General features: G+C 42.1%; 1 protein-coding gene across 1 annotated transcript in view; it reads right to left on the bottom strand.

The window, feature by feature from the left end:
* Positions 1-2,465: 2,465 nt before the first annotated feature.
* The window catches only part of GPR176 (G protein-coupled receptor 176), a 38,203-nt gene continuing 14,988 nt past the window's right edge, over positions 2,466-25,680 (bottom strand). Inside the window, exons 2-3 of the mRNA XM_075282996.1 lie at positions 9,506-9,758; positions 2,466-4,375 (exon numbers count right to left, since the gene is read on the bottom strand). Coding sequence (XP_075139097.1) covers positions 3,265-4,375; positions 9,506-9,758 — 1,364 coding nt within the window. The 3' untranslated portion in view covers positions 2,466-3,264. The remainder of the gene's footprint in view (positions 4,376-9,505; positions 9,759-25,680) is intronic.

Below are 25,680 nucleotides of genomic sequence, written 5' to 3' on the forward strand. Positions count from 1 at the left end.
TTATGTACATTCATGGAAAAGGGTTTTAGAGGCGCGTCTTCTCCTGCCAGATCTGGTTATCAAGATCAGTGAGTGAAACCCCAGTAAAAGAAGGCACAGCCCCAAAGCCCTTTTCAGCTAATCTGCATAAGAATAAAATGCTGATCTGTCATGAAAATGGAGCTGCAATGCAGAATATGAATGGCATCTTTGGAAAGTGTGGAAGCCAGCCTTCAAGATATTGTCATTAGTCTTCTAAAACTTTTCCTGCTGACAGACTCCCTTTACTATGTGCTCAGTAATGATTAAATCAAGGAGATTGTCACTCATTGGAGCATCATGGTATTGTTTATTTGAGTACAGCAACATATAGTACGGTGCAATGGTTTGAGGCAGGTGTGGAAAAAATACTGTAAAGTAAAAAAAAAATCTTTCAAAATTAGAAGTGTTAATAGTTTATTTTTGTTAATGGTAACAAAATTATGTGAATGAAAAAAAAAGATAAATAATAATCCCATCAATATTTGATGTGTCCTCCCTTTATTTCCCATCGATTCTTCTCGGTACACTTGCATACAGTTTTGGGAGAAATTCGGCAGGGAGGTTATTCCAAAATCTTGGAGAACTAAGCACAGATCCTCTGTGGGTGTAGCTTTCTCCAATCCTTCTGTCTCTTCATGTAATCCCAGGCAGACTGGATGATGATGAGGTCAGGGCTCTGTGGGGGCCGGATCATCACATCCAGGACTCCTCCTCCAAAGGGCGGTCACAACAAATATTGATTTAGATTTCTCTGTTGTCTTGTTAATTGATAAAGATATACCATTAACACTATTTCTGAAAGCTTTCTTACTTAGCAGCAATTTTCCATACCTCCCTAAAGCTGTTGTAGAATACTGCACATACTAATGTGATCGTGTCTGGTACTGCCATTTTAAATAAGAATTGAAAATTCAGGAAAATCCCTTTAACATTTTCAAATTGCAATTAGGTATGAAGTCATGTAGCCTTGCAACGCTCTGGTCTACAGTGTGAATCCAACCAATGTCAATATCAGCATGGAGTAAATATCTTCTCTCCATGTTTTAGTGCGCTTCTTTCAGGTATTCTGGTTTCAACACACACAAAATAAAAATATACTAATAGATTCATATATTTACCAAAAAGGAAATTATATAGTAAGCCGTGTCATTACTGGGTATCAATGTGAAGGGCAACAATCTGCAAATTAGATCTCCTCCAGAAGGAAGAAACTATCTCTCTAAAGCAGAGGTTCTCAAACTTATTTTGTCTACCGCCCACTTCGAGAATTAATTATTTTCTAGCGCCCCCCCCAAAAAAAAAAAATTTTTAGCGGCTAAATTCACTTGTTTTCGTAATATCATCGAATGACATGACTGGCTGTGACATGATGGCGCGTGCGCTTTTATATGAGGCAGCGAGTGGGCCTAGTACTTTCGAGAATGGACTAGAAACTTCTCGCTTCGCATTGGAGCTTACCGCCATCTATGGTACAGTTTGACAACTTTTGGACAGGAAATAGTTACTGTCTAGTCCCCTAGATGGCGTTACACGAGGAAACGCGCGTTAAGCGTAAAGGAGCGGTAAAGTTTGTGTTAAAAGCAAAAAAACAATTTTAAAGGGGTAGCCTCATGAAGCTTGATCTGCCTTCTAAGCTGCCTAAAAATCTTCTTTCTTCCTGTTTGCTCGTGTCAATTAGCCCCGCCCCCAAATTAGTGTGTAGCTCCGCCCACCACATAGCGTGATCCTATGGGATGACTGAAGGGCCTGTGATGTCATCAAAAGGTCCTGTAGACTTGGATTTACCTTGTACGGAGTTTCCTAAAGGACCTGGCTCCTCTGCCCACTAGCAGCCTGCTCTATATAATAAAGCTTTATCCTAGTGAACAGAGAGACCAGGTCCTTTAGCCCAGTAGGATTTAGACTGCTTTATATAAGAAAGCAGCACTTATTCCACACACCCCCCTCTATCTGACAGCAGGGAGCTAGGTGATGTGTATGTGATGTGTATGTGTGGTGCAGACACAGGCTGGCTCCATACACTCAGCCCCCCCCCCCCCCACACACACACAGCAGGGAGCTGCGTCATGTGGCTCCCTCAGCAATGAGCAGGGGGCCAGGTGCTAGCGTCCATAATGAAGTGAATAAAGTAAGATAGTGGACAAACAAAGCAGTTTTGCTGAAGCAATGTATTTAGGAAAAGTCTTAAATCCACATTAACAAGCAGTATAGATAGAATCATTGTTATGATACCACCCCTTTAAATTAGCCATCGCCCCCCCTAAACTGCTTCAACGCCCCCCAATCTTCTCTGTGCCCTTTACTGCCCCCCCTATAGGCCTCCAGCGCCCACAAGGGGGCATTATCGCCCACTTTGAGAAAGACTGCTCTAAAGCCATCTATATAATATTAAAGGCATCCAGACAACCCTGTTTTGTAACGATAAGAAGCAAAAATTGCAGATGGGAGACTCTTCCCGTTCAAAGAGACTCTGGTTTGGCTGATATTCCAAATCATATTCCAAAGCTCTATAATGGGTCGGACATTGACTTACCGGGTAGATGCCTATAGGTGGCACTAGAGATGGTTTTCTTCCTGGTGGAATAAAGCTAATTTGCATACATTTTCCCAGGTAGCAATACTTGTAAGACTCCCTATGCCAGTTGGCATCTCTGCAAGGAGAATCAGTACCCCATGAGGATAACAATCTGTACTGCTCTGTATACTGTGTTGATGTATATGCAAACAGTAGTAAATCTGTCAATGTGAGATGACCTATTTCTACAGATATGTTGAGGACTGATATAGCTAAGCAGAAAACAGAGTGACAGCAATTCTAAACACCGCTCATATGTTACCGCAAGCTACAGTCATAAGTCATAGTTTCTTGGATCACATGGAAATTAACCTGAGGCGCTACTGTGTTGTGAGATGACAACTTATACATTGGGCAAGTATTACACAAGTCCTCTTATTGGTCATGTCAAGTGTTGATGAAATGAGGGCGAGAAGGGTCAGCATATCTGATACTGAGTAACCGGCACTCGCTTCCAGCACCATAGGAGTCTGAAGCCATCTCTTGTCACAGAATGTCACAGATGCACAGAGAGCGCACAAGAAGAATTCACCACAGCACACTGGCCATCATATAAGGAACACTTTGATTGTGCATCTCCTTCCTGTCGTGTACACTATTTGGCATATGTAACAAGACCGGAGCTCAGATCCATAGGATCTTTTTTGGGGATAGTTAACTAGGCTGTGCTAGGAATCCACTTTTGGGAAAATACAAACTTTATTGTTCCGGCTTATTTTGCGTTCAGCTTTACATTTAGGCTGTTTGGTCTGAATGAGCTCCTCGGGGGTGTTTCCGAGAGGAGGCAGGAGACGCTTTTTGCTGTTTCTCTTATCAGACAGCCACTGTGGGGGCAACTCAAAGGGCCCATATCCAAATTGCATGGAGTACTTATCATTAAGCAGTTCAGCTTCACCAGGCATCACAGGGGCCACTTGTGATGCTGATTCTGTGCTCTGAGGAAGTAACTTTTGAACCAAAGTTTGTTCTACCTCTTGACTGGTACTGGCCATTGTTTCTTTAAGTTTGTAGCTTCTGGATCCCTCTGACTTGACTTCATTATCCTCCTCGTCCTCAACAGACTTAAAAATTTGTTGCTGTCCAATATGGAACATCTCCAGAAGCTGGCTTCCTGAGCGAACGCTGGGCTCCAAATTCACCTCTGCCACCGATCCCAGGTTGACCACATTCCTACGACTGTACCGTCGATGAAGTTGCACAATGGTACCCAACACACACTTGCGGACAGACTTGTTTACGGTCAAGAACAGGAGAGGATTGGTGACAAGTGAAACTTTAGGCAACCAAATGGCAGTAAGCATTAAAAAGTCTGAGATATGAGATACATTGAGCACAGTGCGGTAAACAACCATTGTCAAGTAGGGAACGCTGCAGAGAATAAATATAAGGACCATGGATAGCAGCATAGCATGCAACTCCGCCTCCTTTTGCGAAACATATGGGATAGATATGGAGTTCTGTGGGGTCCTTAAAGCTGCTATGATCACCTTTTTTTTCTGACTTGCACTCAGTGCTCTGCGTATGAGTAGCATAAATAAGAAAACCACAGCAACAGGTATTAAAACAGTGGTGACATTATACACCAGGACATATACCAAGTGACCCAGAGAGTAGCCCCAGGACTGGGAGCAGGTGGACATAGCATAAATGTCAGTCACATTAGTCACAGCAAAAACAGGGACACTGGCAACAACTGCGTGAGCCCATATGTAGATTAGCAAGTCTCTAGCCTTGGAATCTGATATCTTCCTTTCAAGAGGATACAGCACAGAGTAATACCTGCAATGACATCAAAAGACAGATTAATCTTTAAGAGACAGACACTTTTGTTAGGCTACTAAATAATATTATAGTCTTAAATACGCAATGTCCTACTGTCTCAATATCTATCTATCTATCTCAGTAGCTATAAAAATGTCCTTATGTCACCATTTTCCTTTTGAAGTTGTCAAAATTGCAGTCTGGCAATTTCTTACTGTCAGGGCAATTTTAACACAATGATGTTCTCAGTGCAAAGGTTTTATAAGTGGGCCCCATCACTACCAATTATACGTACCTGACCATCACAAATTATAGTGGCCCCCACATAATATAATATGTCCTTAGTCACACCATAAAATCTAATGCCCCTCATATAATATAATGGCCCATCACATGTATTAAACTCTCCCTTAGTGGCCAAGAGACATTAACCCCCCCCCCCCCCCTCCAGTGGCCCCACATGTATTATCTTATAGTGTTCCCATCCAGTTGCCCCCACAGTATAAAGTACTCAGCTTTCCCCATTCCCTTCTGTTTCTCTCCTCAAGGCTTCAGTGAGCAACAAGTGTAATGTAAAAGACATTACCACATTGCACCTACTGCTCTGCAGAGGAAAAGGGGCCAAATGGTGGAGCACAGCGAAAATAAATTGGAGTCTCGACGTATAGGAGTGGCCCGGACCTACTGCTTGGAACAGCAGGACAGCGCTGGGTTTTCCCTCTGTCTCAAGGGGGTCTCACTACCATACGGCCCAATGTAAGTGCACTGTTTACTCTATGGTTAAAGCAGCACTGCTTACTGTATATCTGTTTCTGGGAAAGCTGGATAACTACTATTGGTCAGTATTACAGTTCTATCTGGTGTAGGCAAAGAATGATATTGTGATGAGTTGGAAGACACAAGTTTGGTAATACTATGATATAACCATTGCTATCCAAACTCTTATGTTGGCTATAAACATTAACGTGGGCAAACCTACTGATTTTGAAAGGAATATCCAACCATGGGATGTTGGGAGATTAATGATTTGCTTGTTGATTTCAACTTACCGTATCCTTTTGTTCTCAAGAAAGATAAGTTGTGTGGCAACGTCTTACTCCTCTCTACGTATTAAAAACACATGCATGCTTTGTGATGCCAAGCATACACGTGTATGGAAAGTCAAGAGGAATAACCGTCGGCAAAATAAGTATTCATCCGACAACCAAAGTATCTAAATTGTATGGCCTACCTTACACTATCAAATTGTGGGGAAGGGAACTTTACTAATTCCTATTCATATTTATAAGCTCAGGAAGCCATATATGACTCATTTGGAATTCTAGAAATTAATATTTATATTTGCCAGGACCCCCGTGTCTGTGACCAATTAAAATGAGTCCTAATGAGAACTGAGGAACTTGGGTACTAGTCAGAACACAATGAAACGTTCAAGAATTGATTGGAGTGTACAGTAGTCAGTAAATCAGAATAACTTGCCAATAACCATAATTCTAGAAGTATGACCAGCAAACATTTGTACGGCAGCTCTTGCTTGCAGACTGAACAGTGCAGGGACTTCTAGCTAGCTACTGGTAGTTTCCTATATTACTGTGTGGCTTGTATGAACAAGACATTCATGGCCTGGGGAACTACATGTGTTCTCAGTAAGCAGAAGGAAATACATTGCTGCCAGACTCCATAGACTCCCATAGAACAAATGGGAAATCCAGCAGCTTGATCCTTTATCTCCCTGACATCTACCATTTAGGGGAAAGTTGGGACAAGTCAATGCACATGGGATGGTTGGCTAGTCCACCGAAATCCGCAGGTTTCTCCAACATTAATCTAATGTATATGGCCACTTGTTTACAGCCTCCCTACAGCAAGACAGAAGATCGTGTAGGGTTAAGGGCATTCAGTACAAGCTATGAAGCTGGGCATAAAATCAAGAGCACTTGTTATAGCCTCTTCTCGCATCCATCTTACCTAGGATTTACCCTGTGAAGTACAAGGTTTATCTTTGTTTTCTATGTTCTTTCTTAGTATGTGCCTTGAATTCTTTATCAAATATTATAAAAAGGAACAAAAAATGTTCACATGAAAGAGGATTCTTCACTAGATAACCGATTGAGATTTTTCGAGGAAGATAACATAATAAATATGTGTTAGATGTATATACAGTACAGATCAAAAGTTTGGACACACCTTCTCATTCAAAGAGTTTTCTATATTTTCACGACTATGAAAATTGTAGATTCACACCGAAGGCATCAAAACTATGAATTAACACATGTGGAATTATAGACTTAACAAAAAAGTGTGAAACAACTGAAAATCTGTCTTATCTTCTAGATTCTTCCAAGTAGCCACCTTTTGCTTTGCTTACTGCTTTGCACACTCTTGGCATTCTCTAGATGAGCTTCAAGAGGTAGTCACCTGAAATGGTCTTTCAACAGTCTTGAAGGAAGGAGTTCCCAGAGATGCTTAGCACTTGTTGGCCCTTTTGCCTTCACTCTGCGGTCCAGCTCATCCCAAACCATCTCGATTGGGTTCAGGTCTGGTGACTGTGGAGGCCAGATCATCTGGTGTAGCACCCCATCACTCTCCTTCTTGGTCAAATAGCCATTACACAACCTGGAGGTGTGTTTGGGGTCATTGTTCTGTTGAAAACTAAATGATGGTCCAACTAAACGCAAACCGGATGGAATAGCATGCCGCTGCAAGATGCTGTGGTTGCCATGCTGGTTCAGTATGCCTTCAATTTTGAATAAATCCCCAACAGTGTCAACAGCAAGCACCCCCACACCCACACCCTCCCCCATGCTTCATGGTGGAAACCAGGCATGTAGAGTCCATCTGTTCACCTTTTCTGCGTCGCACAAAGACACGGTGGTTGGAACCAAAGATCTCAAATTTGGACTCATCAGACCAAAGCACAGATTTCCACTGGTCTAATGTCCATTCCTTGTGTTCTTTAGCCCAAACAAGTCTCTTCTACTTGTTGCCTGTCCTTAGCAGTGGTTTTCTAGCAGCTATTTTACCATGAAGGCCTGCTGCACAAAGTCTCCTCTTAACAGTTGTTGTAGAGATGTGTCTGCTGCTAGAACTCTGTGTGGTATTGACCTGGTCTCTAATCTGAGCTGCTGTTAACCTGCGATTTCTAAGGCTGGTGACTCGGATGAACTTATCCTCTGCAGCAGAGGTGACTCTTGGTCTTCCTTTCCTGGGGCGGTCCTCATGTGAGCCAGTTTCTTTGTAGTGCTTGATGGTTTTTGCAACTGCCCTTGGGGACACTTTCAAAGTTTTCCCAATTTTTCGGACTGACTGACTGACCTTCATTTCCTAAAGTAATGATGGCCAGTCGTTTTTCTTTACTTAGCTGCTTTTTTCTTGCCATAATACAAATTCTACCAGTCTATTCAGTAGGACTATCAGCTGTGTATCCACATGACTTCTGCACAACACAACTGATGGTCCCAACCCCATTTATAAGGCAAGAAATCCAACTTATTAAACCTGACAGGGCACACCTGTGAAGTGAAAACCATTTCCGGTGACTACCTCTTGAAGCTCATCAAGAGAATGCCAAGAGTGTGCAAAGCAGTAATCAAAGCAAAAGGTGGCTACTTTGAAGAACCTAGAATATAAGACAGATTTTCAGTTGTTTCACACTTTTTTGTTAAGTATACAATTCCACATGTGTTACTTCATAGTTTTGATGCCTTCAGTGTGAATCTACAATTTTCATAGTCATGAAAATACAGAAAACTCTTTGAATAGACTGTACTGTATATGCTGGATACAGTAGACAATGTCCTATATATATATTGTTTGGAGCCACTTATAACAATACTTGTAGAGGTGAATGAAAAGCAATTCCGTTTCCTGAGGTTATTTTTGGAATCACTCTCTTTACTCCAGGACTGATCCCATAATGAAGGTAAATGACATATTCTTCATCGTGGCAGAGACTGTCATCAGATCATAGATGTCTGACAGGTACTCCTCCTGACTATAAATGCATGCTCAGCCATTGAGAAGAGGAGAGTAAGAATGATCATACACAGATAGCTCATGGCCGAATGCCCATTCAATCAACAGCTTTAGTCTACAAACCACTTACACATAAAAACTAGTGTTGGGAAAGGGTAGTAAACCTCAGGCAACAGTATCTAACTTAAGAAAACTGGGCATGTTGAAGTCCAGCAAATCAGTCCTTCCTTCCCTCAACATTTGCAATGGGGGAGGGTTGAGAGGATCACATACATATAAGGCAGGTACAGGCAAATTTTCTTTTATGTGTAATATGGAGGCAGGCAGCAGGTCCTGGATCCACCATGTTTCCAAATCGGTTTGGCTTGGAACACCTCTAAGGTTGTTTTTTCAGGAGACTCCCCAGTTTTACCCATTTAACCCACATATGGTCTTTACTGTTGAGAATCCACCAGGCCATTACCTTTGGAGGTGGTGCTGGTTTGCTAGCAGCTGACCAGGAAGGTCAGAACTCAAGTCCAGAGCACCAAAGAAACAGTATAAAACACTTAATGTGTACTAAGAGAAAACGCTGGAAGGACAGGTGTACATTCTAAATTAAGAAAGGAAAATGGGACTGGAACAGAATGTGCAAAAAACAGGGATCAGGACAGGATATCACAGCCATGGGTTGCAAAAGGCACATGGCTACAGGTATACAGGAACAGTAAAAGACTTGGACTTGTAACACAACATACACATTGCTCACCCAAAGAGAGACTAAAAAATACACACATATAGATGCAGACACATAGGGATAGGTAGGAGGAAGTAAGCAGGTGCAACACTAAGAGATAAAGAAACAGGAGCAAGAACAAAACATAGAGGTAGCCAGTAAGCTAGGTCTTCTATGAAGGGCAGTATACTGGCAAACACAGAGCACACTTGTAACAGCATTAAGATTATGGCAAGGAACTGTATAATATATTATAATGCCTAATATAAACATATCATATAGACAGCAATCCCTGCTTATAGACTAGTGCTATAAGGGAGTATTGTGAGCTACCTATACCACTGGATGGACAAGAATAACTATTTAGTATCCAAGCATGAGTTTCATTTTTAATGTCAAAGCAGAATATATAATAATAATTAATAAAAGTTTCTTTGCAGATTATACAGATTATTTACCTATCTAAAGCGATGGCAGCAAAGCTGAGGATGGTCACAGAACAGAAGACTTTGTGCAAGAATTTGATGGTCTTACAGAAGAGTAGAGTATAAATCCACCAGCAACACTGTGGGCTGGCACTGAGCACAATGTCAAAAGGCACACACACTAAGCTGGCACAGATACCAGAGCAAGCAAGATTCTTCATGAAGCGGTTGGTCACAGATTTCAGGACAGTTGTTCTGCAGGTCGACCAAAGTACAATGATGTTCCCTAAAAGATAAAAGTGAAAAGTATATTACATTTTAGATAGGTTGTGTCTGTTTCCATCTCATTCATAGTTTTCTGTGAACCTCATTCCTGACCAGGTTAAAACGGGTAGTTGCCCAGTGCCTATGGTCATAGAAAAGTCTACATGCCCACGGCTGGGAGAAAGATGCAAAGACAATGGGAAGCAATAGTATCAATTTGTTTATGGTGCTGATGATGCTGACAGCCTGGAGGCTGGGCCTGGGGGCAATGGTGATGACAGCTGGATCAGCATGCTTCTATTATATAGTCACTGTGCTGCCTAGAATTGTCCTCAAATCACTGTGTAACAAGAAAATACCTTCTGATGTGCATTAAAGAAGAGAGCATTGCCCAAGGGCTCAGGGAATTTGGGAACCCACTGTTCCCACCTAGAAGATTCACCATAAATATTTAAAGGGTTTATGTTAGAATCATCACCTACAATTTATTCTAATCAGTCTGATCACTGGGGGTCCTATGGCTGAAAACCCCTCTGGACATAAAAAATGAGATTCTTGCATTCGGTGTCGGACTAGCCCATCTGAGTATTGGAAGATCCTCTGGTGGGCACAGGCTGGGCCCAACCACATTGCCATTGGACAGGGGCTGGCCGCCTGACATAATGATATGTGTTTATATGCCTATGGGCCCCTTTCTAATAGAAGCCTTCTCACCGCAGTACAGAAGAGCAGCAATGGCCTAACAGAGCTGCTTCATTATTATTCACTGATATCAGTGCCATTGAGTACTAATGAAGGGGCACTTACAGATTCAACCAAAATTTTCCAAAAATTTGGGGCTTGAATCAAACTCCAATATACTCTGGGCTTTCCTTATACCTTATACTCACCTCTCCTGGGCATCCAGCGGTCCAACAGCACAAACACACAGTATATACAGTACAGACCAAAAGTTTGGACACACCTTCTCATTCAAAGAGTTTTCTGTATTTTCATGACTATGCAAATTGTAGATTCACACTGAAAGAATCAAAACTATGAATTAACACATGTGGAATTATATACTTAACAAAAAAGTGTGAAAGCCACCTTTTGCTTTGAATACTGCTTTGCACACTCTTGGCATTCTCTTGATTAGCTTCCAGAGGTAGTCACCTGAAATGCTTTTCACTTCACAGGTGTGCCCTGTCAGGTTTAATAAGTGGGATTTCTTGCCTTATAAATGGGGTTGGGACCATCAGTTGTGTTGTACAGAAGTCAGGTGGATACACAGCTGATAGTCCTACTGAATAGACTGATAGAATCTGTATTATGGCAAGAAAAAAGCAGCTAAGTAAAGAAAAACGAGTGGCCATCATTACTTTAAGAAATGAAGGTCAGTCAGTCCAAAAAATTGGGAAATCTTTGAAAGTGTCCCCAAGTGCAGTTGAAAAAACCATCAAGCGCTACAAAGAAACTGGTTCACATGAGGACCGCCCCAGGAAAGGAAGACCAAGAGTCACCTCTGCTGCGGAGGATAAGTTCATCCGAGTCACCAGCCTCAGAAATTGATGGTTAACAGCAGCTCAGATTAGAGACCAGGTCAATGCCACATAGAGTTCTAGCAGAAGACACATCTCTACAACAACTGTTAAGAGGAGACTTTGTACAGCAGGCCTTCATGGTAAAATAGCTGCTAGAAAACCACTGCTAAGAACAGGCAACAAGCAGAAGAGACTTGTTTGTACCAAAGAACACAAAGAATGGACATTAGACCAGTGGAAATCTGCGCTTTGGTCTGATGAGTCCAAATTTGAGATCTTTGGTTCCAACCACCGTGTCTTTGTGCAATGCAGAAAAGGTGAACGGATGGACTCTACATGCCTGGTTCCCACTATGAAGCATGGAGGAGGAGGTGTGATAGTGTGGGGGGTGCTTTGCTGGTGACACTGTTGGGGATTTATTCAAAATGGAAGTCATACTGAACCAGCATGGCTACTACAGCATCTTGCAGCGGCTTACTATTCCATCCGATTTGCGTTTAGTTGGACCATCATTTATTTTTCAACAGGACAATGACCCCAAACACACCTCCAGGCTGTGTAAGGGCTATCTGACCAAGAAGGAGAGTGATAGGGTGCTACGCTAGATGACCTGGCCTCCACAGTCACCAGACCTGAACCCAATCGAGATGGTTTGGGGTGAGCTGGACCGCAGAGTGAAGGCAAAAGGGACCAACAAGTACTAAGCATCTCTGGGAACTCCTTCAAGATTGTTGGAAGACCATTTCATTTGACTACCTCTTGAAGCTAATAAAGAGAATGCCAAGAGTGTGTAAAGCAGGAATCAAAGCAAAAGGTGGCTACTTTGAAGAACCTAGAATATGAGACAGATTTTCAGTTGTTTCACACTTTTTTTGTTAAGTATATAATTCCACATGTAATAATTCATAGTTTTGATGCCTTCAGTGTGAATCTACAATTTTCATAGTCATGAAAATACAGAAAACTCTTTGAATGAGAAGGTGTGTCCAAACTTTTGGTCTGTACTGTATGTATATATATATATATATATATATATATATATATATATATATATGAATGAAACAATCCAATCTGCCTTATGTACATGGAAAATTTCCTTTTATTGGAAAAGCAGTACACCACGTGTCGGTTCTCACTGGAACCTTTCTCAAGTATATATATATATGCCATACATGCTAACTTGTTGTTACCAGAATACCCCTTTAATTCCCAACAGAGAAATTACAATGTTGTAGTAACAGCAGCTGGGTGAGTAACACTACATTTACTATTTTAAACCAATTTAAGCCCTATGTTTAAAATAGTCACAAGTGGAGTTTTTGTGTCATTCTTCAGAAAGTAGGCAGGACAAGGTGCAGGGTCACTGGTAACACTGGATACAGTATCATCTGCACCACGTTGTGACATAAATGACAACAGATACCTATATGTGGTCTCAGTATTTGGCTTACTATTTAACATTACTCTTTACATGAAATCACCGTTCTAAATGCTTATTAAAGGGAGTCTACCACCACTTTTAAAACCCTTATATGCTTTGGTATGGGCTGTTAGTGACATGGTCAACATACCTTTCTTGTGTCAAAGTGCAATGTTGATGCTGAGAAAATCAATTTTAATCTGCATTCAAATGAGCTGTTTGGTGCACCCATGGCGTGACCACTTCTGCCAGAACAGAACTTTTACCACGGAATGCTGCACCCTGGCATAAAGTGACCATAGTGTAAATGGCTGCTTTGGAAAGCATGGGCATGTCTCAGGTATATATCTGGCCGATATCTGCATCCCACATAACAGGCAACAGGACACCATTACCAACTGGTCCCGTAAACCTGCCTGCACACCTGCAATTTCAATCAACACATGTCAGCTGCAGTACCGCACCATGTGAATTTTCTCCTATAGTAAAGCAGCATCGCTATAGTTCAAGACGGGGAGGCTATCTCTCTAGGGGAAAGGTTCCATTTCTATCACTAGTTGAAAGTGACTAAATATGTGTTATGATGAACATGTTTAAGCGGGATGATCAGTCACCCTGCTTATGACCCAAACAGGAATTGCTTCCTAGCAGTGATACCACCAATGTATCACGTACACAATATGCCCAATCCTAGAATAAGCCACCACCATCCATCCTAAGTCTCACATAATGGCTGGATCAACCCCTTATGCAGCTAATATCAACAGAGCTTAAACCGGATACCCACAATCGCTCATAAATGCAGGATATACTAAAATGGATAAACACATAGGCATACCCCTACCTCCTGCAGGTTTTATTCTATAAAACAAGAAAAATCCAGATGTTCATTAAGCCCCAACAGGCTCATCGTTTCCAATCTGTATATCCACTGCGTTTCTTTCCTAAGCAGCCGGTTGTCAAGATCCCCTCCTCTCACTGAGGGTCTGATCACCTCCACCACTTGAAATTTCAGGCCATCCGTGGAACCAGAGTGATGTGTACAGAAATGTCTGGCTACGGGAGTATCCCTACCATTCTCAGTGTCACACACATGGTCCCTAATTCTCCTCCTGAGTTGCCTTTTTGTCTTACCCACATATTTGAGGGGACAAGGACAACTCAGGAGATAGACCACCCCCATTGTGAGACAGCTGGCAAAGTCCCTACAAGTATACTCCCTGCCCATGGAGACATCCTCAAACTTCTTCCTGCGATCAATGAACGGACACGCCGTACATCTGCTACAGCTAAAGGTGCCCACTGGTTTCCCAGCGGACAACCACGTAGATTTATTTGTTTCCTGTGGCAAGTAAGTATGTACCAGCCTGTCTCTTAAATTCCTCCCTCTTCTGAATGTGATGGCAGGACCCATACACAAGGTTTCCCCAATTTCAGGATGCGCTCTTAAAATGTCCCAATACTTCTGAAGAATCTGTCTCACTCGTCCATGTTGATGATCATATGTCCCTATGACCCCAGTGGTGTCGTCCTTGGACCGTATATTTTTAGGTGTCAATAGCGTGCTTCTATTGGTATCTCTTGCCCTTCTAAACGCCTTTTTGATAACTGAATCAGGGAATTGCCTCCTGGAGAACCGCCCGGAAAGTTCCCTGGATTGCTGGAGAAACCCTCCGTAACTAGAACAGTTTCTCATTACCCTTAGGAACTGGCCCGTGGGAATCCCTCTTCTCAATGGTTCTGGGTGCCAACTTTCCCAGTGCAGGAGACTATTTGTGGCCGTTGGCTTTCGGTAGACAGTGGACCCTATTCTCCCATCCCGCATCCTGCTGAGCTTCAAATCAAGGAAAGTAAGTGTGTCTGGACTTACTTCAAAGGTGAATCTGAGACCGATGGCATTGGTATTCAGACCCCTCACAAATTCCAATAGCAATTCTTTAGACCCGTTCCATAACATAAAAATATCGTCTATATATCTGGCCCACATTTCAATGTGACCAGTATATCTTGTTTTCTCCTCAGTAAAGACCACGGTCTCCTCCCACCAGCCGAGGAACAAGTTAGCGTATGTAGGGGCCACAGGGGACCCCATCGCTGTGCCCCTCAGCTGGCGGAAGGACCGCCCCTCAAAGAGAAAAACATTGTGCTCCAGCACAAAAGACAAGAGCTCCAAAATAAATTCATTATGCGCCTGAAGCTCCACCCTCCTCGATCTGAGATAGTACTTTATGGCTTCATAGCCCACCGCATGCGGGATGGAAGAATATAACGCCTCCACGTCCAGGCTGACAAATATAGTCTCTTCCTCTAACACCACTCCCTCAATTTTCTGTAAAATATCTATGGTGTCACGCGTGTAAGAGGAGAGCCCCAGGACAAATGGTCTTAAAACATTGTCCAAATACACACTACTCCTCTGTGTTAAACTGCCTATTTGGGATACAATCGGCCTGCCCCTCAACGGGTACAGGCCTTTATGTATCTTAGGTAACGTGTAAAAGGAAGGATGTACTGGACAGTGGGGAATCATATATTCGTATTCGTTTTTGCCAATGATCCCATTATTAAGAGCGTTATCCAAGATACATTTCAGTTCCATTTTGAACCTTGCCACTTCCTCCCTAGTCACAATCTTGTAACAAGCCACGTCGCCCCAGATCTGCCAGCACATATCTCTATATTGTTGCCTGTCCATCACCACTATGTTCCCCCCCTTATCGGCGGGTTTCACAATTAAATTACAGTTCTTTTCTAGTGATAGCAGTGCCTGCATCTCTTCCCAACTCATATTGCAAGGAATCCTCAGATCTCCCTCCTGTTCCAACCTACGAAGTTCCTGCGTCACCATTTGAACAAAAAGCTCAGTGTGGGTATAATCTCCTATCGGGGGATGCTTTCTGTTGATGGGTCTTAATGAAGTGAATGGTCTTAAACTCTCCCCACCTTCAGATTCTTCCAACAGTTCTTCTAACACTCTCAATCCCTCATAGTCCGATTTCTCCAATCCCACGGACTCCACTTCACCCTTTTTGATTTTTTTATGGAATTTCCTCCATTTAAACTTTCTGGCAAAGAGGTTAATGTCCTTTGTCCATTCAAATGCACTGAATCTCGTAGTTGGCACAAAAGACAGACCCCTCTCCAAAAGAGAAAGCTCTGCCTGAGTAAAACTATGAGATGAGAGGTTAATAACTTGAACCTTATCTCCATCAGGATCAGATTGATATCCCCCCAAATTGAATTGCCCACGGCTTTTTGGAACATTCTTAGAAATTATACACATTTTTAGTTCTCTTTCCTTCCTCTCAGGAGATATTTGGAAATTGGAGGATTTTGTTCTAAAAAAACCTCTCTTTTGTTGCTGGTGGCTCTACCCCTTCCCCTTCTGCTTCTGGAAACGCTTCTATTCCCAGCTCTAGAACTATGTCCAAAATCCCTTCCTCTCTGTGGGGCCTGTTCCGAGTTGGTGGTTTCACCTTCCGATGTAGATACTTCTTTACTCCTTGCCCCTTCCCGGCTAGATACAACCTCGTAAGCCCTCTTTTCCCTAAACTCCAGAAGATCCCTCTGGAACTGGTAATGCTTACGCTCCTTAATTTGCAAATTAAATTTCTCCACTACCTGCTGAAGATGTTTATCTCTATTCTCAAAACCAGTCTGCTCCGATAAAGATTTTGCTTTCTCTCTTTCCTCATTCAACTCAGACTCCAACTTTTTGAGAAACTCCTTCTCCTCCTCTAACAGTATATTCATAAATCGCAAGGAGCTGCTAGTGGCTTCTTTCTCCCACTTCTCTTGAAGGGTCCGGGACTTAAGTCTAGGGGCCAGGGTCAGGGTGATACGCAGACCTCTCGGAACAATTTGTTGTTTTATATAGTTCTCCAGGGACTGTATCTCCCACCAACAACGATAATAATCCTTGTACAATTTTGTAAGGTTCCTAAAGGTACTTTTCAGAGATATGTTAACTCCTATGGATGCTGGTAACTCGCCCTCAGAAAAGACACTCTGTGCCTCACTTAACAGATTGTCATTGTGAACTGCTGAAAACACAAAACCTGCCATCCCAATACATCCAATCCTTTTTGCGCAGGAATAGTATATAGAGCTCACTGTAACTTTCAAGATATTAAAGATACCCAACTTATTTCATCACTGATTGAAAAGACCTAATATTGATCTTCCCAAAAGAGTATCCAATTGGATATAAAATATAACCTTTATTGATTCATTAAAAAAGTTAAATATAAAAAAATTTCCCAAGGCATATATAGTGACTAAGCACCGCTGAGTAACGGTCAGTATACTCTGAGACAATTACCTATATGGCAAATATGTCATTAGGGATACACATAGGACTCTGTCCCTTACAAGTCCTATCTCCCTCAACCAGAATGATCGGGGTGTTGCTGTTGCTCGGCTGATAAAAATACTTGTAAAGGCTAGGAATAACAGAGCAGCTCCTACTCCTGGGTCCCTTGAGGATACTGACCTATCGTCACACCAACAAAGGAACACCAGAAATGGAGTCTGCAACCAGCCCTACGATATCAGCCTCTGTATGAGCCACAGCAACCACCTCCCTTACTTAGAAATCCCTACGCGTTTCATCCTTTTTAGAATCTTCAGGGGCTAAAAAATAGCGTTGCGGCACTTAGCCGCTTTATGATGGGAGAGGAACGGTAATATGTTCTGACCGTTGGCAGGTCCACATCTGATATCAGCAGCGACGCGCCCGGCCAAACGTCACCCTTTTACGCAACAGCCCTTATGACATGATATAAGTGATTTAGAGGAGATTTTGGTACTGGCAGACTTCCTTTAATTCCCTCACCCCTGAATCATATATAATCCTTCATGGTTCACTCTTCAAAAATGCAGACAGTCAATAGAATTCCTTTCAGTGCCTTACAAAAACTTACAACTACCCCTCCTACATATGTCCTTTTTGTACCCTTCATTAGAAACCGATTTAGACTCCTCCATTGAAAGTCTGAAGTGGTTCTTACCCAGGAAGCAAAAATCCCATCATTGTAACTCACAGCCTGTACCTGGGCTCCTGACTTCATTACATGATGTTCTGTTTCTGATCACAGCTGTTACTTCAATGACACTTTAACTGCCAATTGTAGGAATAAATGCAGATACACAGCTGTGGTCTGGACAGACGGCATCATCTTGCTAAGAGTCTACTGTATTTCTCTATGCATAACCTGGATTATTTCTTTGCCTTGTCACGTACTCCATGACAAGGACATACTTGAATTCTTAAGAACACATTAAATTCCATAGAGCGATAGTTGCAAATGAGAAGGGCTGTAATTTGTGTCTTCTGTAATAACCTGGAATATACTTACCTATAACTAAATTATATCCATGTACAAGTATTCCCTGATCATGCTGTGATATACTGTAGAAACTTTGGCACCTAGGGTCTTTCTGCAGGTTCTGACTTAAAAATGGCCGAGAGAAAGATCCTGCTTGGAGGACTTTTCAGTATAAAACCAGCGCAAACCTGACGGTCACCTGACAAACCCTATTATAGTCTATGGGGTCTGCAGGTGTCTTTATTTAGCAGAAAGACTCTCCATCTTCTGGGTCCCTGTACGGATCTGCACGACGGAGAGCCAAATGCTAGTGTGAACCTAAAATTACTTGTTAAATGTACAATATTAGGTTGTTCAAATTCTAAAATACATGATGGTACATGCGCATGGAAAGCATGGTGCATGGAGCCTGTAAAGGGCTCACAGAATCAATGTGTAAACATATAATGGGGAATTTATTATCTCATCTACACCAGTTTTGTGGTTTAGATGGGAGATAACGTTGGTCATCTTTGGGACAGGGCCTTTCTGTGTTCCAAAGATGTAAAACTGGGTGGAGTGGGTGGAGAGTGGGCCAGGGACGCCTTAACCCAATTTATGTATTATATTTCACACCAGCGTGTGTTACACAAGAAATCTACATCAGTTTCTGACATTTGTTGACTTCCATTCTGGTGAACAGGCGTGTGTTTGGTTTATTAAGAGCCCGAAGACTCTGAAAAATTCAGGAGTGCCATGGCCACCTACTTGGAGAAAATACGCCACCCCAAACACAGACAAGCTCTGAGCCGGTACAGACTGAGCGCCCACAATCTAGAGATTGATACAGGGCGGCACAGGCAGACATACAAGCCACGGGAGAACAGACTGTACCAACACTGCGACCAAGGGGCCCTAGAAGATGAGACCCACTTCCTGCTATACTGCACCAAATACTCAGCCGTGAGGGCCGTATACTACCAAAGACTCTCTGCCCACATCCCAGACTTCATATCTGCAGACGAGAAGAGGAAACTCTACATCCTACTGGGAGAGGAGGAGGCCACTGTGGAGATCGCTGCCCAATACGTGTCCAGCTGCCACCAAACAAGAGGAAGATGAGACGCATGGACTATCAAACCACCCATCCCTCACGGACTATTAAACCCCCCTAAGCCCCCTCCATCACCTGTCTATTCGATATCCACCGACACCCACATGCCCCAAATAAGAGCGAGGATACTCAAACCCCCAACCCACAGACCCCGTACCCACCCCCCTCCACCACCCCCAACCTCCTTTCCTTTGGCAACACCAAATGTCTTATTCTTTGGCAATGCTAATAAAGCTCATTTGTATTTGTTGTATTTGAGTGCCCCATGATAGTCAGGGCCTTTATGGAGACTGGAATAGGCAGCGCCAGTCTTGATCATTTCCCCCATATACTTCCTTAAAGCAATGTTTCTACTTGAGAATATATCCATAATACTATGTACAGAGGAACAGTCCATATTGTTCATATATTGGGCTATACATTTCTAGAGAACGGAAAAGATACGGGTAATTACTAAGTAATACTTAGACTTATGGAATCATCTCTTTATGGCATTGGACATCATTGTCTATGTAATTCCAACTTTACGTCTGCATGAACAAGATTTAGAATAGCTCAAGTATGTAGAAAACTGTCAAGAAATACACAATTCCCTTGCAGCACCGCCACAAGAGAAAAATAAAAAACATTGCAAAGTTTCCCTTGTCAATCACTGAGATGTCTGTGTATGTAGTGGGCTCCCCAGGGTGAGCGATGCTTTTTGTAGCTGTTTGCGGCTCCGCCTGAAGATAAGGGTCCTGATGAGGGAACCCCACTATTCACTAAAAATTGCCTAGTACGGTTTTTTAAAGTAGGCTGTCTATACCAGACAACTCATTTGAGAAAACCATTGAGAATACAGTGAACGGCAAGAAAAATAATTGAATCCCTATCTAAATCAAGTGTCACCCTTCCACAGATAGTTACATAGTGGCCTAGTTATCATATGCAGATATAATATACGATGCTGCATATTTGTTTTGTATACATAGCAAGTGCTTTTGTGGTCCGCGGTAGTTTGCTGGTGTAGAATTGACAAGATAAGAAGAAGATCAATGTACCGCTATTTATTTCATTCTTTTTAATGTATAGCATGTGAAAGCCAAATGTAAATGAGTCTGGAGTGAAGGAAGAATTCATGATCACAAAGCATGAAAAAATAAGTAGTACTGAATTATGCATGTAATCTTTATCTCTTCCTTGATATGTACAGTGAAAACGCTATAAAAGACCACCCTCTTATCCAGACCAGATTTCCTATGACAAATTTTCATTTCCACCGTATAATTGCGTACTCTGGGGCACTCCAACAAGGCGAGGTCCATCCAGCCCCTAAGGCTACTGCTGATTCTTTGCCATATCACCCCCTTCCCCAATCTGCCACCTGCTGCTAGTTCTAATCCCCCTTAACTCCCTCCCTGGGGTTCATAAAAGCACTGCTGCTCTCCCGGACTTTCATTATGATGGTTATTGTCAAGGAACCATGGGAAGAATATGCAAATCTGTCTTCCATGATGTAATTAGGAAGTCAGGTGCCTCAGTGTTGCAAACCAATAGAGGGCGCTCACTGGAATGTGCAAGCCTGTCTTCCCTGATGTAATTAGGAAGACAGAATCTCAGTGAGATAGCCCAATAAAGGTTATTGTCAAGGTGAAAGTACCAGCAAAACAAGAGAGCGGTGGAGCTTGTTGGAGATTATTTAGAGTGCACTGCACATCTTCCAGACCCCTTATTGATCTCCTACAAGTACAGGCCTACCACCACTCTCCTTATGCGCCGGAATTTTGAAGAAGATCTGTAACAGGCCATGGACTGCATGGTGACAGTTTTAACTATATAACCACCAACTTGTGTACACCCCTGTGCGTACTTGACCGTTTACTTTGAGAAGACCACTTTTCAATGCACTTGCGGTTGGTCGTCTTAAAGAGATTTCCCTGTATATGCTATGAAGTGAAGTGACAGAACAGAGAATTTGTGACTACAAAAGGAAGCCATTCCCAATTGAGTCTCCGAACAGTAGCATGAGACGTTGGAGGATGCAGGAAGCAAACATGCTAGTCTGTGAGCCTCATAGGCGTCATGGATCGATACGGCAAATAATGATTGTGCTTCCTTCCTTTGTGTGTTTCCTATAATCGTATATATTATTAGGGCTCTTTCTAAATATAACCTTCTGCCGTGTCTAATTACCGCGTATAGCGGCAGCTAAATATAAATCCGCTCTCGCTCGCCTTGCACTCCTCTCCCCTGAGTCTGTCACTATCCCTGGCTCAGTTGCCTTGGTTACCATGTCTTTTCACACATCCCCCTGCTGTCGTGTATAATTTGGAAGTGTTTTTCCTTTAGTCTATCTTGTTACATTTACTCCACTAAACTCCCATTCAATAGCACACCCAGACCAGAAGCTGCCTCTGCTTTACCACAACCTCAGGGCCCTGCTGGTTGTGACATGTTAAGCATGGCCTCCTACACGATGCAGCAATCTGTCCTTTATGGAAATATACATGCAGCTGTTATATGGCAGCTATATGGTAATCCTGGATAGGGGGAGAGCAACGAAATGAGAGTAATGAAAGCACACAGACCCCACAGACTATAATGGGCTTTTTTTCCCCTGTAAACTCTATGTTGATGTCTTTTCCCATAAAGCTCTACCTTTGTCTCATCTGACCAGAGAACATTCTTCCAAAACGTTTTTGGCTTTCTCAGGTAAGTTTTGGCAAACTCCAGCCTGGCTTTTTTATGTCTCTGGGTAAGAAGTGGGGTCTTCCTGGGTCTCCTACCATACAGTCCCTTCTCATTCAGATGCCGACGGATAGTACGGGTTGAGACTGTTGTACGCTCGGACTGCAGGGCAGCTTGAACTTGTTTGGATGTTACTCGAGATTCTTTATCCACCATCCACACAATCTTGCGTTGAAATCTCTCGTCAATTTTTCTTTTCCGTCCACATCTAGGGAGGTTAGCCACAGTGCCATGGGCTTTATACTTCTTGATGACACTGCACACGGTAGACACAGGAACATTCAGGTCTTTGGAGATGGACTTGTAGCCTTGAGATTGCTCATGCTTCCTCACAATTTTGCTTCTCAAGTCCTCAGACAGTTCTTTGGTCTTCTTTCTTTTCTCCATGCTCAATGTGGTACACACAAGGACACAGGACAGAGGTTGAGTCAACTTGAATCCATTTAAACTGGCTGCAAGTGTGATTTAGTTATTGCCACCACCTGTTAGGTGCCTCAGGTAAGTAACAGGTGCTGTTAATTACACAAATTAGAGAAGCATCACATGATTTTTCAAACAGTGCCAATACTTTTGTCCACCCCCTTTTTTATGTTTGCTGTGGAATTATATCCAATTTGGCTTTTTGACAATTCTTTTTGTGGTTTTCCATTGAAGACAAATTAAATGAAGATATTAATACCAAAGAATTTGTGATTGCAATCATTTTCTGGAAGAAAATGAGTATTATCTGACAGAATTGCAGGGGTGCCAATACTTTTGGCCAACACTGTATATTAGCTTACATTCCCAGCTTCAATATATGTGAACAATTAAACAAAAAACAAAGCGCTCTGGGCAAATGTGTCGCAGGATACCATGGAGAACCTTTATGCCTTCACTTGCAACAATATCTCATTTTGTATCTAAGTTAGAAGCAGCCTAACAGAGTGGTAAAGCCATTTTCAATTGTACAAATTTCCCCAATAGACTTCTCCTTTCCTATTCCAAAAGGTAATAACCTTTGTCACTGCCCTCTCAAGTTCCCGGTGGATAAATTACCAGGCCATATAATCAGTAACTACATAGGCGATTATACCTTCAGCAAATGTCTAAGTCTCAGGTTAGGCTACGGCTACATGGCGACATTGACGTCACACTTTAGCAATGGGTTCTTTTGCACAGACACACACCTACTGGCTGATGACGCAGCAATGTCAGGGAGCATTAATAGACAGCACCCCCCGACGACATCACCAAGGCAACCTCACAACAAAACCGAGTAATTTCAACGCAACGATGCTGGAAAAGTCAGTATCATCACCTTAACAACCGGGATAAGCTTAACAAACAATGAATACTACATTCCGTATCAAACAAGCCAATAGTAATGTGGCGGATTCAACAATCATCCAATATGTGAATACACAGAATTCCCCTTTATAATAATTAAAAACAAAAAAACTATACATATCTGGATTTTTTGGACGTCACACTTAAGGTGGAGGCTGGCCACATGATTGCAAAAGCTTTTAGAAAACCGTCAGCAACAACTCATTGCTGCATTATGGATGTTCACGTCTTCATCATGTTAAGGCAGCTATCCCTTATGGTCAACTTGTCAGTTTAAGAAGGATTAATAATGATTTTCTAGGCACAGGCTCAGGAATTGAAGTGTAGATTATAATGGAGAGAATACCCTTTAAGTATGTAAGATGCAGCCCTAGAGAGATCATCAGCCTTGAGTCAGACTGACCAATTGGGGAACATTAATAAAAGATGGAAGGATAAGGATAGAGCCAGGTTTGTTTTCTCACTTCAATATACCGTATATACTCAAGTATAAGCCGACCCGAATATAAGCCGAGGCCCCTAATTTTATCACAAAAAACTGGGAAAACTTATTGACTCGAATATAAGCCGAGGGGGGGAAATGCAGCAGCTACTGGAAAATTTCAAAAATTAAAATGGTCGGAGTTTTGGGTGCAGTAGTTGCTGGGTGCTGTGAAAGGGGAGGGGGTGTTTTGGTTGTCTGTCTGTCCCTTCCCTGAGCTTGAGGACTGTTTTTTCTTCCCCCACTTGGAATTCGGTCTGGCTGAATATAGATGATCTGCAGTGCTCCTATTAACCCCTTCCCGACGGAACAGGAGCACTGCAGATCCCCTATATTCAGTAGACTGGGCACTTTCAGACACAGGCATACCTAATGTGTTTGTGTTTCACAGTCATTTTCTACTTTTGTGTCTATTCTAGGGAAAGGAGGGATTTACAACTTTTATTTTATTTTTATTTTTTTGCACCATTTTATGGGAGATTCTATACATTGATATTGTGGCTGGTCATAGACCCCCCCTAAAAAAAAAATAATAATAATTTTTTTATTTTTTTTTGTTGACTCGAGTATAAGCCGAAGGGGGCTTTTTCAGCTCAAAAATTGGGCTGAAAAATTCGGCTTATACTCAAGTATATACAGTAACCTTCTTGCCGGAACTGTATACTTGGCTATTCTAAATAACTGGCATATTATAAAAATCAAATCCAGAAATGGGCAACATATTTAACTAGAACTCTAAGTTCACACAATGGACAAGGAAGAGGAATTTGATGCAGACATCTGCCTTGGATTCCTCTTAGTTTTCCACCCTCGATTCTGCATCGGCATCCCAACACTGCTTTCCAATGCAGCTACTTTTTTGGCTGCGCCAGTAGGACCAGAGAAGAAAGATTACTGCACTTCACCTTACGTTAATAATTGTTTTTTATTTTTGCCCAAGTAAAAAAATACACTACGCATTTCGGGCTATCTGCCCTTTTTCAAGTGTAAGGGTGCATTCACACTGAGTAAACGCTAGCTTATTCTGTAGAGTAAAATTCCACTTGTAAATTTTGCTATCCCATTGACTTCAATGACATTTTACAGGCGTAATTTTACAGGCGTATTTTTTACAGGCGTATTTTTTACAGGCGTATTTTTACACTTGTAAAAAAATATCATTGAAGTCAATGGGATAGCAAAATTTACAAGTGTAATTTTACTCTACAAAATAAGCTAGCGTTTACTCAGTGTGAATGCACCCAAAAACTGATCTATTGCAGCTGATCTACATGAAGCTTCATGTAGATCAGCTGCAATAGATCAGTTTTACATAGAAAAAGGGCAGATAGTGTTTTTTTACTTGGGCAAAAATAAAAAACGATTATCAACGTAAGGTGAAGCGCAGTGATCTTCCTTCTCTGGTCCTACCGGCACAGTATCGACACCAAGGGTGGCACAGATCCTGCAGCTCTAACACCTGGGAGGAACCGCCCCTGAAAGTGGTTCATAAGCACTAAAGTAGTTGTGGTTCCCACAACTACACAAGGTGAGAAGCTTTCATTTCACTTATAACCACACAGACCCTATGGTACATCACCATATACAGCTCGGTGCTGTTCTCGGTTTTTGTCTCTACTTTTTTGGCTGCGGCTTGTTATGTTGGGTTTTAGCCTAATGGAGGAGTACATTGGGAAGTCAACCAGTTTTTTAATTATAACACCAAGTATTTTGTTTATGTAATAAAATGGATAGCGATTGTCTTCACAACCTCTGAGGTGGTGGAGGATGCACCTCATTTATGACTAGAAGCATGCCTCCTCATAAATGAGGCGTACCCATATCCGCAACGCTGTGTCCATGGGGAGAAATCTGTGGCATATATTTCCAGCATCAATTATGCCAGATATTATACAGAAATAATGGATAATAAATCTGGCGTATAAAGCACAATAATAATATTGTACTTACCAGTGATTTTATATTAGTATGACTGTAAGAGGTCTATGTGGCAGAAGGCTTAGGGTATGTTCACGCAGAATCCACCTCAAAATCTGGCTCCAAA

This window comes from Leptodactylus fuscus, chromosome 7 (assembly GCF_031893055.1).
Source record: "Leptodactylus fuscus isolate aLepFus1 chromosome 7, aLepFus1.hap2, whole genome shotgun sequence".
Taxonomy (NCBI): domain Eukaryota; kingdom Metazoa; phylum Chordata; class Amphibia; order Anura; family Leptodactylidae; genus Leptodactylus; species Leptodactylus fuscus.